The 14973-nt window shown below is 37.0% G+C and overlaps 1 protein-coding gene and 1 long non-coding RNA gene across 2 annotated transcripts; both read right to left on the bottom strand.

The window, feature by feature from the left end:
* Nucleotides 1-256: 256 nt before the first annotated feature.
* LOC135129354 (uncharacterized) lies at nt 257-643 on the bottom strand. The gene is made up of 2 exons (XR_010280563.1): nt 540-643; nt 257-487 (listed from the first exon to the last, which is right to left on the bottom strand). It is a non-coding gene; the product is annotated as an uncharacterized LOC135129354 (long non-coding RNA).
* A 4064-nt stretch (nt 644-4707) lies between these two features.
* On the bottom strand, nt 4708-9723 carry LOC135129421 (uncharacterized). The gene is made up of 2 exons (XM_064056572.1): nt 7955-9723; nt 4708-4923 (listed from the first exon to the last, which is right to left on the bottom strand). Exons 1-2 carry the CDS (start codon nt 9599-9601, stop codon nt 4708-4710), a joined length of 1863 nt encoding a protein of 620 aa, XP_063912642.1. The 5' UTR covers nt 9602-9723.
* Between the last annotated feature and the right edge of the window lie 5250 nt (nt 9724-14973).

Raw genomic sequence — 14973 nt, 5'->3', positions numbered from 1 at the left:
GAATGTCTTCTCTGAAATGTTTTCCACTGCGTCTGTAAATTACTGAGTTTGGTTGTAACCATCTAAAAAAAGTGCGTGAAAATTACCGAGTAATCTAATTGAAAAGTTATATGATTCCGTAACAGGCAAAAATATTTCAAAGAACCACTCATAATACACCCATCATCATAAACGAACTGTTTCTTCAGTTTCTTTTCTGAAACCTTTTAACCAGTTGTTACTCGTTGTTTCCGCAGGTAAGGGATAAATAAACCTATTTTTGTAAATGCAAACTCTTTATTTTAACGTGGAGAAAACAAGACCTTTACCATAGTGCTACCATTTACCCTAACGCAAGTGCAGCAATTGCAAATTAAAATTTCCAATGTAGACGGAACTTTTAGCATTTTTGCTTGAAAACAGTTCTACCGTTTAGGGGTTGCACGTTTCGATGATTAAATTTCACAGTTTGATTTTTGGAATCTTTGATGTTTATCAGTTTCTTATACTACGATAAAGTAAAATTTGAACGTTTTTTTTTTTTCTACTTTACTTATTACCTGTGTCTCGGATATATAAGAGGGCTGTGGAAATACTAGGAAAGTTACAATTTCTTCGCAATATGGTTTTGTTATAGATCCGTGATAGCGGTAGAATGTTGTTGTATTTTTTGGTAGGAAATCAGCAACGCGTATTCCTTTCGTCAGGTTAACTGGTTTGTTTATTTTAGTTTGAATTTCAGGTATTTTTTTAACGATTTCCTTAAAAACGGGATTGTCCTTTGAAGATAACTGAAAAATAAAAATAAACTCATCATTTCCTGCAATTAAATTTCAAACCACATACCTGGTAAAAGGAAACGACACTGAGAAACCCGTCTTTTTTAGGAATAGCCTCAGAGTAATTTTTATATTTTGAGTTATAGAAGATCACAACACTTTCCAAAGCATACCGCGTACAATTTACGATATGCTCAGCACGCCAACGAAACTGCATCTGAAGAAATGTGTAAGTACCCTTCAAACCTCCGCCTTTAATGTTTATCTTCAACGACAAATCATTGAATAAAAATCCCACTGAAAATCAAAGACACGCTAACAGTTGCCCGTTTTTAACTTAATCAAAGTCAACCTGTATAATCAAAATTAATAATATATCCTGGATAACGTTTATAAACGTTTTCATTAAACTGTAAATTCTTATAGTTTGTACACGTAACGTTGTCATCTCTAATTGAAATAGGTGCCTGGTTTTTCCCAATGTGGCAATATTTTGCAGGCCATTTACCTAAAAATACGTTCAAATTATAACATAGGACACGAAGAACGAGGCTGTATAGTTTAAAATCAAGCTCATTATAACTTTTTGTAAGAAAAAATTATCGTTTTAGTTATAGATTTTACAATGAATTGCTAAATATATTACAGTAGAAAATTCAAATGAACTGTATAAATCAAGTTTATGAAAACATCTTGCAGAGCAACACGATTAAATCTTAACAGTTCATGCAGAAAAACAATTACGAGTGTGAATATGCGAATAATATTGAAGAAAAAATCACACTAATTTTATAGAATTCCAAATGGGTATCAAAATAAAGAAAGATACAAATTTTAAGTAAATCGTCAAACTACAGAATCCATTCTGGCGTGATCGGTAGCTAAACTACAATTTCGGAGACGATAGCGCTGTCAAAATTTTTGGTCGGGTTTGTCAAGAAACAACCCATCTCTTAAACTGATAAAAAGGACCTTATATCAAATGTTATCTTACACTGGTTTTCAAGACTCCAAGGTATCGGTCTTTCTGAAAATATAACAATAATTAATAATATTTAATCATATGCCCAATTACAAAGTATTTGTTATTATTCTTACCTGACAGAGGGGTTACAATGGGATATTGAGCCAGCGTTAATTCGTTTAACAATAAAATATCTAAAACTGTAAAAGAGTAAATAGTTTTCTTTAAATACTGAAAAAAATAATAAATAATAGTAGTTATTTATTATAAAGGACGATAAAGAAAATCTTTATGTACGGGTGAAAAGTGTTAGTTCATAGGTGACGGCAGTCATGAATGGACCATTTTTCAGGAGTATATAAAGATTCTCTATCGGCTGCATAATATTTTATGTTATTTTGTACCAGATTTTAAAAATATGCGAGTGTGACCATACAAATATTTTCAATACTCCGCGCCGCGCCTTGTCAAAAGCAAACGCGTGGTCATAGATCAATTAATTGTATTGTGTTGTCTTGGCTTCACTTTGTTTATTTAGTTTCATTTTGTAAAATTAGCAAACAATAAACTATTTCATTGCGAAAAACAGAAAAAAAATGGGTTCTGAAGATAGTAGTAATATTTCGGACTACATTACGGTTGCTGCTAATGCAGAAATAGCAAAATTGTTATTGCTTCCGACGATTGTCAGCAGCAATTTTGGCCAACAGTGGAGATGACTTTTTGATCGTGAAAAGTCTTGGTGGCTGGAATCTGTTTCAAAAAAAATTTGGTTGCTGTGCAAGGAAGTTCTATCTAAGTAGCGGAATCATGTTCAAAACGTTTAGAAAGGGGTTTAGTATGTTCATCACTTCATCAGTATTCAACGTTGGACATATTGAACAGTCCACCATAAATAATGTGTACTAATACAAAGCTGGTTCGTCCGGTTTCTTATAATAATTGTTTTGTATTATTATGTATAATGAATTTTGAAAAATAAAAATACATAAAATAAAGAGTAGATAAATAGCTTTTTAATCGTCTAGTGAATAAAAAATTAGCTTATTTACTAAAAGTAAAGCCATACACCCTACTTTTAACAGCCGGTACAAAATAAATATATTTACATTATAGTAAAAAAAAAAGATAATTAAAACATGAAACAACTTGGTTAAGGTAATGTCACTTACATGTTACAAGCACGATGTGGAAACTGCTCATTTTAAAGCATATGTTGTGTATGCCAGGGTGAAACGAAACTGAAATCGTCGTGTTTTGTTGTCGTATTTATAGGTCCCAGAGACTGCATAATTATACTCTCGATGTTGTAAAGTTCAGAAAAAAAAGTAAATGCAGCTATTTTATCTGTAGATAAAATAAATGGATCTGTAACGACCACGTTAGTACAGATTAGGTATTACTAAGTGTTACTTAGACGTTATATTTTATGTTAAAAAGAAATATTACACAGCCATACAAAAAATACACCGATAAAAAATAACCCATAACATACAATGTATCTACAAAAATTCTTGGAATGAAATGTGACAAAATTAGGCAGATTCAATTTTTAATAGACTATAATGTAGACTAACTTAATAATTTTTTTTTAATGATAAAAATTGGTCGAAAGAACCCCCGTCGCTATAGCTTACTAGAAAAAGTTTGAGGGGATGTTATCCATTGGTGATAGGGATGATTGTAGTGATAAAACATAAAAGTATTCCGGGTTGCAGAAGCGAGGAAGAAGTTAACATGGCGTACTGAATGTAATCAAGTTGTTTCAATAAATCACTAATCATCTAAAAGTGTACATATATATGACAGCATTGTCGTACGACAAGGAACCAGAAGAAAGGCAAGTGGCAATTCTTCTTAATCTAATTGGACCAGAGGCAGTCGAGCTACACGAAACATTCAAGTATGGAAAAGGTGATGAGAAGAAAGTAGAGAAAGTATTACAGGCATTTGAAGAGTACTGTAACCCAAAGAACATACTTCATGCAAGATTTCTCTTCTACAATCGCAAACAACGAGAAGGCGAGCCCTTTGATACCTTTTTAACTGATTGCAAAACTTTGGTGCAAGCATGTGACTTCAAGAATGCCGATGAACTCTTGAGGGACAAAATAGTATTGGATGCTGCTGACACGGACACCATCGACACGATTATAAAGTTGGGAGATATCAAGTTAAAAGACGCCATTGAAAAATTTCGAATTGCTCTGAACTGGTAAGAAGACAAACCCAAGAAATACATGGGAAAGAAGTCAACCTGGTAGCTGGAAAGAAACAGGAGAACCAACAGAAAAATGGAAGGTTTGTTCAACAAAAATGGAGAGAAACCCCTTCTTCCTCCTCATATGAGAGACCGAAAAATACAAATGGAAAGTTCCACGACAAGAAGAAGGAGAGATACGAAAGAAACAATGGAAACAGTCCAGGAAATTGTCAACGCTGTGGGAGAAGACACGAAAGACAACAATGTCCAGCAAAAGGCAAGCAGTGTCAGAAATGTCTCAAATTTAATCATTTTTCAAAAATGTGTAAAACGCCAGCACATAATATTTCAAATTCAACTGAAGTTTCCAACATTGATGACGACGATAACACGTATTATTGTAATAATGTTAGGAAATTCAGGGTAAATTCAATCTCATGCAGCAAATTTCTGAAAGTTGAAAATGTAAATGTAAATTTTAAATTAGACACTGGTTCAGATGTTAATTTAATACCATACAATGTCTTTGAAAATATACAAAAAACCACGTACAAAAAAAAAAATTAAATTAACGAGTAGTAATCTCAAATTAGAAGCGTATGGAGGTTCAACAATAAAACATTTTGGACATGTTGATCTAAATGTTAAGACTGATACAATGAATTCCGTTGAAAAATTTATTGTCACCAAAGCTAATTTTACACCGATCTTGGGACTAAGTTCATGTTTAAAATTAAACTTAATCAATATGAAAGTTGATAAAATAGAAAATATAATATATTTCAAAGAAAAGTGTCCGAATTACAAAAGTTATACAAGGCACCACTGGTACGCCATATTTTTTCTACGTCGTTCCGCTCAGCTGTTTCTCTTCTCTCTGCGCCGGTCCACGCCAGCGGCGCCAGCATCACGGGGGCCGGTCCAGTGGCGGCCACGTGGCGGCAGCGGTAACAGTCGGCTACGCTACCAGCCTCCGCGTCCCCGTGGAGCGAGTTGCCCTAAAAGAAGAGGGACCAGTTAACAAACAAATTAGGCTAAATCTCGCCTCAACTATTCCCGAGTTAGTAACCCTATATAACTTATTCTAAGCTTATAATAACATAACCTGTTGCTAGGGGATACTAAGACAGCAACGTAGTGATCTTAGAATTCCACTAGCTGACCTTATGACGAACAACCCTCATGGCTAGTCTCAGATTCTCCGTCGGATTCTGAACTAACTCTCACGTTGTAGGGCTTTAGCTTATCGAGGGAAACGACTCCTCTGTAGCTTCTCTGCGATCGAGAAGAACCTGTCATGTCCTCGACTACATAGCGATCATGTGTCAGGACTTCTGTAATGACAAAGGGCCCACTATACTTTGGCAGAAGCTTCTTGCTTTGGCCCTGGTTACTAGCAGCAATCGTTCGCACTAGAACCTGTTCACCTTTCTTATACGTTCGCCCCGCACGTCGATGTGCATCGAAGGAAGCTTTGCGTTTGCTTTGATGGGCGTCTATACGAGCTTTTGCGTTCGCTCTCATTGCTTGGACGTCTCCTGCATTCTCTGGTTCAATTGCCACTTCGTTGGCCAGAAATGCAGTACCAGTGCTTCTTGGCACGCATCCGAACAGCAACTCGTACGGCGATTTTCCCGTAGACGAATTCGCCGTAGAATTCAGTCCCCATCGCACTGCCGAGACGGCTTCGTCCCATCTTTGTTCATCTTCCATAGATGACGCCAGTGAGGCTAATATCGTGCGGTTGTAACGTTCAACCTGACCATTTGCTCTCGGGGTTGCCGTTGCGTTCAAAACATGCTTTATGTTTAGAGTCTTGCAGTATTCCGTGAACTGCTTACTAGTAAAACAGCTACCTCTATCTGAGATGATTCTTCTAGGAACACCAAAATTGTCTATCATGCTATTCAAGAAGTTAACCACGAGTCGTGCCTTAGTTGATGGGACTGCCTTCATGAACACGAACTTTGTAAAAGCATCTACAAGCACTATTAAATATGCATTCTTTCGTTTCGACTTGACAAAAGGGCCCAGATGATCAACGTGAAGAGTGTCAAAGGGCACCGCAATTTTCTCGATAGGGTGCATGTAGCCTGGCTTTTTCCCACCCATGTCTTTGTTGTACAAGCACGGTAGGCAACTCGATATATACTTCTTGACGTATCTACGCATTCCAGGAAACCAGTATGATGCCGATATGGCCGATATCGTCTTCATATCTGCCAAGTGGCCATTCTCGTCATGGAAATGCGAGACGACGTTTCGTCTTGCCGTCTTAGGCACAACCCACTTATTCCCGTTGTTTGTAATCTTATACAGTCTATTGTTGATAAGACGATAGTTTGCATGTATATCTCGTTCTTCCTTATCCTCTGGCTTCCGTTGCAGAGTCTCGATAAGGTACTTGCACCTATCGTCCAACATCTGAGCGGTTAGAACCCAATCATCTTCGTTGATGTTTACGGCACCTGCAATCGTTACTTCTAAACCGACAGGGTTTCTGCTCAAAGCATCAGCGTGTGACATTTTGTGTCCCGGACGATATTCGACGTCAAACGTATAATCTTGGATGCTTAGCCACCATCTTCCAATTCTAGGGACCAAATCACGCTTCGATAGAGTGGCGCGAATCGCGCTACAATCCGTCACAACCTTAAATTTCAGACCAATCAAATATATTCTAAATGCTTTCAATGTATACACCACTGCCATTGTCTCTAACTCGTATGAGTGGTATCGTTGTTCTTCCTTCGTAGTCTGTCTGGAATAATATAGTACTGGTCGAACAGTACCGTCCCTTTGCCTTTGTAATAGAATGCCACCTATTCCCCATTTGGATGCGTCAGTGTGAACCTCCGTCGTCAATTGCGGGTCGTAAATCGCCAATAGAGGTCGTGATGTTAATGACTTTTTGAGGGCGTCAAAAGCTATCCGTTGTTCGTCACCCCATGTGAAAACAGTGTCCTTTTTTGTTAGGATTGTTAGCGGTTTAGCGATTTTAGCGAAATCTCTAACATACTTTCTGAAATAACTAGCCAAGCCAAGAAACTGTCTGACACCGCGTACATCAGTCGGCGTTGGGAAATTCTCGACTGCGACTGTCTTTGCTTTCCCTGGTCGTATGCCTTGGCCACTAATCTCATGTCCTAAGTATTCAACTTTTTCCATAAAAAACTGGCACTTGGCCGGGCGTAAAGTAAGTCCAGCAGTGCGAAGTGACTGTAAGACCAGTCTTAGATTAGCCATGCCACTTTCGATGTCTTCTGTCGGCAGCAATATGTCGTCCATATAGGCTAGCGCCTTCCCGTAACGCAAATTCCCCAAAACCTTGTTTATAGTTCTTTGGAACACAGCTGGTGCGTTACACAATCCAAATGGAACCCTGAGGAACTCGTAGTGACCGTCTGGAGTGACAAAAGCCGTTTTAGGAACAGAAGAAGCTTCTATTTGCAATTGGTGGTATCCGCTGGCCAGGTCCAGACTTGTAAAGTACCTACATCCTTTCAATTTTTCTACGAATTCGTCAACGTGTGGAAGAGGGAACCTGTCCTTTACTGTTTTGGCGTTTAAGGCTCTGTAGTCGACGCACATACGCTGCTCACCGTTTTTCTTCTTCACGAGGACTATAGGGCTCGAGTAAGGCGAATCCGATTCTTGGATGATCTCATTTTCGAGTAGATCTTTTACGATGTCTCTCACAACTTGGCGTTCATTGTGAGAGAGACGATATGGCCGATAGACCACAGGATTGTCATCCTGAAGATGTATCGACATCTTCAACACGTCGGTTTTGCCTAGATGTTTAGTGGTTGACGCAAAACAATCGCTAAATTCGTTTATTAAACTAACTAAATCACGGACCTGCGTTGGCGTGAGATGTTGATTGTATATCAGATTATGGAAATCGAAAACATCGACTACATCAACGGATTGTGTCGCTAACGGCAATGCAGTTGTTACTTTTGACACCGGAGACGACTTTTCCTCAAAACAAACTACAGACCTAACTAAGATTGTTTTGGGACTTACCTCGATATGCCGGTACGAAAGATTCGTGATGGCGACGTAGCCATCCTCCCCCTTCGTAATACATTCGTGTACGACGTGTTCTCCATCAGGCAGCGGTCGTAAGCCACCTCTTACGTATACGTCGTCGGCACAGGCACCTCGAGAAGTCACGGCGACGAGAGCCGTTGTTCTCGGTTCTAACACGATTGATTCCTTTGCCCATAAAGGAATTTTCCTGGGAGGAACATCAAGAGTTTCGCACAAGTCACTTCCTCTTCGGGTAACTCGTACGGTCTGTCCAGAAACAATCATCATGATCTCATCTTGATTTAAGAAAGTTTGGCCCACCAGCACAGGAATTTCTTGAGCAGTATTGGGTACTATCAGGCCGTCAACTTCAGCCTCTGCACCATCTATCTTGAGTCGGATGGTCAGTTTTCCGAGAGTTTTCGTGGCTACTCCGCCGTAACCTATTACATATTTCGTGCAGGGACTGCGTTCCATGTTCAGCATGTTGGCGGTATCTTCCCGGATTAGAACAGCGCCGCACCCCGAATCAACATATGCCTGGGAGGGCGTTTCATTAACCCAGCAGTCAAAAAAATAACTACTGTTGACGGGTGCCAAGTCTTTCTCAAGGACAACTTGATTCTTGATGGACTGCCTGCGGCAATCTTTTGTAAGGTGGCCCAACCGCTTACAACTGGCACATTCCACTTTGGGTTTCGAACACTTATCGGCAAAGTGACCCTCATCCCTACAGTTATAGCATTTTGGGGGTCTTCTAGCCGGTGGTTTCGCTTTTTTTGGAGGCGGCTCATTCGATCGCTCCCTTTCGCTCAAAGGACGGCGATGTGCAGTTGTAAACGCAGTTTTCGCTACAGTCGTGCTCGAGACGGACTTTTCAGGTTTTAGAACAGAGATATATTCAGCGTAGAGCCGGTCTGGGCTCGTATATCTACCTGCTCTGGCCCCTGCTTGGACGCTTGGATCTTCAATACCATCAATAATACACGACACGGCTCTATGTCCATTAATATCGCAAGCATTTGTAAGTTCTACCTTGTCAAAGTAATATCTTTCCCATGATTCTGTAGGCAACTTCATCCGATTTACGAGGGCACGTAACGTAGTGGCGAAATCTCTGTGTTCAGGGAAGGATTTTACGAGCAATTTCTTCCACTCTTTCCAACTCAGTCGATATGTTGATAAATTATCATACCAGCGTCGAGCTAATCCACTTAGACGACTCTGCATTAAAAATATCATGGTTGGCTCATCCCAGTTATTAATTTTTGCCAACTGTTCGATTTTTGCGATCCATTTCGCTGAACTCAAATTTGGATTTCCAGGCGTGAACTCGGGTATACTTTCCGGTTTTATAGCAACCCTAATTCCACGATGGTGTTTGTCTTTCGCCTTTGTTTGGTGCTTAATCAACTTTTCCACCAACGCTTCTAACCTGCTCACAGTATCGTTGGATTTTGATAACGGAGGTGTATTTGATGGCGTACATGACTTATGGTCGCTGCCCCGGCTCGTACCAGGTGCGCTTAAGTTTCGGGACGCTTTGGAAGGTGATCGAGTACGCTTCTGTCTGCGCTTGTAGTTCCCATCCGCTGAACTCGATCTGGAGCTCGAGCTACTGGAGTAACTATCACGATCCATCGCATTCACATCACTCCCGAACTCTCACAGAAAAGCACAAGGGCTATCCCACCGCTGCCCTATAATATATTTCAAAGAAAAGTGTCCGAATTACAAAAGTTATACAAGGCACCACTGGTACGCCATATTTTTTCTACGTCGTTCCGCTCAGCTGTTTCTCTTCTCTCTGCGCCGGTCCACGCCAGCGGCGCTAGCATCACGGGGGCCGGTCCAGTGGCGGCCACGTGGCGGCAGCGGTAACAAAAAGGACAATGGTAAAGAAAATTTAATTGAAAAATACAGTGAAAATTTCAAAGGTGTAGGTTGTTTTCCAAATAAATATAAAATCGAACTAAAAAACGACGCAAATCCTGTATCTTTGCCACTTTACAGAATTCCTATAAAATTGCAGGATAAAGTTAAAAATGAATTAGACAGATTGTGTAATTTGGATATTATTACAAAATATGAGCAACCGACAGCATGGGCTAGTAGACTCACTGTTGTAGAAAAACCAGATAAAACGTTGAGACTGTGTTTAGATCCCAAATATATAAATGAAAGTATTAAAGACGAACATTTTGAAATACCTACATTGTCTGATCTAAAATCTAAACTTGGTAAAGCCAAATTTTTTAGTTGTTTGGATCTAAAGGAGGGATTTTGACAGATTAGGCTTGATGAAAGTTGTATTCAACACTGTGTTTTTTCAACAATGTTTGGTAGTTATGCGTTTAAAGACTACCATTTGGTTTGAAAATATCTGCCCAAGTCTTTCAGAAATTCAATTCTCAAACTTTCGGAGATATTGATAACATCTTTATTTATGTTGATGATATATTGATTTTTGCAGAAACTGAAGAACAGCATGATCAAACGCTAATTAAAGTTCTAGAAAGGGCAAAAGCAATGAATATTAAATTCAATTTAAAGAAATTCCAATATAAACAAAAATCAAGTAAATGTTTAGGGCACATTTTTCATAATGGTACTGTCGAAATTGATCCAGAACGAATCAAAGCAATAATGCAATATGATACACCACGTGATAAAAAATACTTACAACGACTGTTGGGTTTAATTAACTATTTGCGCGATTTTATCCCAAATTTGGCTGAGCAATCCAATTCATTAAGACAGTTACTCAAACAAGATTCACAATTTGTGTGGTTAGATGGTCATACTCAATGCTTAAATAACATTAAAACATTGATAAGTGATGCGCCGTCACTAAATAATTTTGATCGAAATAAAGAAATTGTAATACAAACTGACAGTAGCAAAAATGGCATTGGTTGTGTACTCTTGCAGGATAAAAAACCTATTAGCTTTGCATCAAAAAGTTTGTCAGACAATGAAATCAAATATGCACAAATAGAAAAAGAATTTTTAGCGATATTATTTGCATGTCAACGTTTTCAATATTTCATTTATGGCCAAAAAATTAAAATTCAAACGGATAATAAACCTTTAATTGGTATAATGAATAAAGAAATAAATCAAATTCCATCTAGTCGACTTCAAAGAATTCGTTTCAAGTTATCAATGTATGATTTCGAATTAGTGTACACTCCGGGTAAAAACATGTTAATTGCAGACGCGATAAGTCGAGCATGTTCAACAGTTCAAAATATTGAAACTGACATAGAATTGAATCAAGTAATTCATACAGTTAATGTGAGCGACAAAATAATCGAAAAAATAAAATACGAAACGAATAAAGATGAAATCTTACAAGAATTAATATCATTATGTATCAATGGTTGGCCACAAGATAAATCAAAAGTTAATGAACATGTAAAATTTTATTATAAAATGCGGCATGACATTTTTGTAAATGATGGAATAGTCTTCATACAAAATAAAATAATGATTCCAAAAAACCTAGAAACTTTTATTCTTAACAAAGTCCATGAATCACACTTAGGTATTTACAAAACCAAGTCGAGAGCAAAATCATTATTTTATTTCATTAATATGGATTCAAAAATTGAAGAACTAATTGCGAAATGCCAAACTTGTCAAAAATATAGACCTAAAAATGCCCATGAACCAATGATAATTCACGAAATTCCTTCACTTCCGTTTGAAATAGTCGGTTGTGATATTCTGGAATATGCTGGAAAAAATTATTTAGTTTTAGCGGACTACTATTCACATTGGGTAGAATTGAAATTACTACCAAACAAAAATTCAGACTCTGTTATTAAAGCACTCAAAAAAATGTTTGCGACACATGGAATACCTGATAAATTAATTGCTGATAATATGCCATTCAATTCGTTCGAAATGCACAATTTTGCTACCAACTGGAATTTTTCAATAACTACAAGCAGTCCGAGATATCCTCGTAGTAATGGTTTGAGTGAACGATATGTTGGCATTTGTAAAAAATTTTTAACGAAGTCTAACGAAACAGGGACAGATATTGAAAGTATCTTACTCGATTACAGAAATTCACCCCTTTTCAATACAGGAATCACACCAGCAATGTTATTGTACAACAGAAAAATGAAAACTAAATTACCCATGTTGAAAACAATGTTGCAACCACAAATTGTCGAAAACTTTCATAACATGCTTGAAAATCACAAACTTAAAACAAAAATAAATCATGACAAAAATACCAAAGAAAGAAATTATGTATAGGGATAATGATAAAAAAATATGGAAACCAGCAAAAATCGTAAAACCATGGCATACACCGCGTTCAGTAATAATCAAAGATTTAAATACTAATAAGACTTTAAGACGCAACACTGTAGATTTGAACTTTAACAATCATTATAATTTTAAAAATGCCAAAAATTGTAAGGAGGATGAGGAGCAAGTGAAACAAACGAAAAGTTATTGCAAATCAACCTCTGATAATAATAAAAATGTAAACAGACCAAATTGTGACGTAAATCAACCGAGAATAACACGCTATGGACGTATTGTAAAGCCTGTTGTTAAGTTGAATTTGTAAATATTAAGAAGTAGGATAAGTAGTTTTAGTAATGTTAAGAATTTATGTTTTTATTGAAAAAAAGGGAGATGTAGTGATAAAACATAGAAGTATTACGGGTTGCAGAAGCAAGGAAGAAGTGAACATGGCGTACTGAATGTAATCAAGTTGTTTCAATAAATCACTAATCATCTAAAAGTGTATTTAATTAAAAACGACAAGACAATGATTAAGCATATTTTACTTACCATCTACACGAAATTCCTATCATACTGATAAAATTTAACAACAATCGGTACGGAGACCCATTTTTTCTAACTCTTCTGGTTTCGACACATCGGGCAAATATAAAAGTCCCCAGTCGCCCGATAGAGTCGATAACAATACTTCCTTAGCGTGCACTCGGGAAGTAAAATGGTAATTTTTCTGGTCGACCACATTGTCCATCTCAGCTACTGCTACGTTAAATTCATTTTGTAGCAATCTGCTTACAGATTTTAAATGTCTAATTGTGGATTCAAACTATTCAAAAGCTGAAAAGAATTTCAAATTTTTATATTCCAAAAACGTTACAACTTCTGAGCTTCTGACATTGTACGTAGAATTTTACATTGTGGAATGTCTTAAACATCACACTCTAATTCGTAAACCCACGATTTTAATTTTTAAAATGTGGAAAGCAGTTTTTAACCAAGTGAACAATAATTGGTTGTTTCTGTATACAAAGAAGTTGTGGACAAAGATTTTCATATAATAGTAATAGTACTAATTAATGTATTTCTAGCCAGTTTTTGTGCTATTAGCTTAGTGTATATTGTTTGTTATTATTTTAGTGATGCCATGTCATTCTGATACGTGGTGAACAAGGATGATTTTTCCTGAAGATGACGAAAGTTCGCCATCCGCCACTGTTTGGTAAAACCTTATGAACAAGTACCTGGAATTGGAAACTCTAATAAGTAAATTGCTGCCTGTTATTAAACCACTTATCTGTCTGTCTGCTGTTTCTCTGGATTTGTATTAGACAAACCTATTATAAATTTTGTATGTTAGGAATATCATGCAGATGGTAAAACGCTAACCAAAATTTGTCCAATCATCCCCACCATCAATGGAATGATGTCATATCCAAAATTTACAATAATACATATATTTTTTAAATATATAAAATAAGTGACTCCTGAGCTTGTGATCTCTGAGTCCGTGTCAAGTTTTCACCTAACACATCCAAATTTTTGAAAAAATAATGTATAACAATATTTTGAAATTTAACTTTAGAACTGCAAAACCGAATGCTCTGAAATCTTGCAAGCTTTTAAGGTTATCGTAAATGATTTAATTTAAATCATTTAATCAAAATTTATTCATTTATCCTCTCCCAAAAATTATATGACGTCATCTCAAAATGTTGGCGAATAAATCCTGTCTGAAATATGCAAAATATTATGACTCTGTACTTGTGGTTTATCAAAGTACTCATAGTTTTTAGAATTACTTATATATAATATATATAATATATATATATTTCCTTCCAGACTTACAGTCTATAGCGGAACTTAAATACAAATTAGAATTCACTATAATAACATGTAACTAATAATTAATAAATGCTACATATGAGGAATATACAACAAAAAAATAAAAAAAATACAACAGGGTGATACACAATGCTCTAATTAAGCATGCATCATATGGTCATCATACAAAATCGCAAATAATTGTTTCCTTATGTTAACTTTACAAAAGTTATCATAAAATATGTCTACAACTTTTCCTACACTGATATTATAAAGCCTAAGAGTAGTTATTAGTGGACTGTTGAAATGATGAACTCTATGGAGGAGACGTTGAGGAGCAGCACCGATCGTAATTGGACGCCAGTTGTTCGCATCTTTACGATTTTTCCCGGGTTTCAGAATAATACGCATCTCCCTCCATTCTATAGGCTGATAACCGGTGGCCAAAAGGATATTAAATAAAACAGCCAAAATGTTGTCGCTACAACGCACCACCGAGCTCACGCCCAAGATGGTGTTACATCTTTTCCAGGCGCTGATCTCGGCCATCTCTTCTTCGCTTCCTTCAATTCGGCTGGAAGAACTGGAGTGAACTCTCCCACATTGGTATGTTTGGTAATGATACGCACCTTGGTTATTATTATATATTAAGGTTGCAATTACATGTGTTACAGCTGGATGGTTGGAGGATGAGAGAGCGTTGAGAAGCCGAACATTGCAATTCAAGCCTATCGCATGCGCAGCACCTCTAGTACAATACTTGCGTACATACCATATATCTCCCCCCCTATTCTGTTGACACTTATAGTACTATGAATTACATTTTGCACTTAAACTACACATTTTACTTAACTAACATAATCTCTTAAACTATCACATCTTACTCTAACTATTTTCCCTCTCCCTCCTTTCGTTTAACATTGACTAAA

Source organism: Zophobas morio, unplaced genomic scaffold, assembly GCF_036711695.1.
Source record: "Zophobas morio isolate AGI-343-1 ecotype UQ-CSIRO unplaced genomic scaffold, CSIRO_AGI_Zmor_V1 ptg000016l, whole genome shotgun sequence".
In the NCBI taxonomy this organism is placed as follows: Eukaryota; Metazoa; Arthropoda; class Insecta; order Coleoptera; family Tenebrionidae; genus Zophobas; species Zophobas morio.
Note: the sequence above shows the minus strand (reverse complement) of the source record. Positions and strands in the feature narration are given on the sequence as shown.

Bases quoted from the DNA above. Each gene is read 5' to 3' on its own strand.
- LOC135129421 (XM_064056572.1), bottom strand. From the start codon at position 9,601: ATGGATCGTGATAGTTACTCCAGTAGCTCGAGCTCCAGATCGAGTTCA. The intron at 4,924-7,954 runs GTAAGTCCCAAA...CTCTTCTTTTAG, and splicing joins TTTCGTACCGGCATATCGAG to GGCAACTCGCTCCACGGGGA.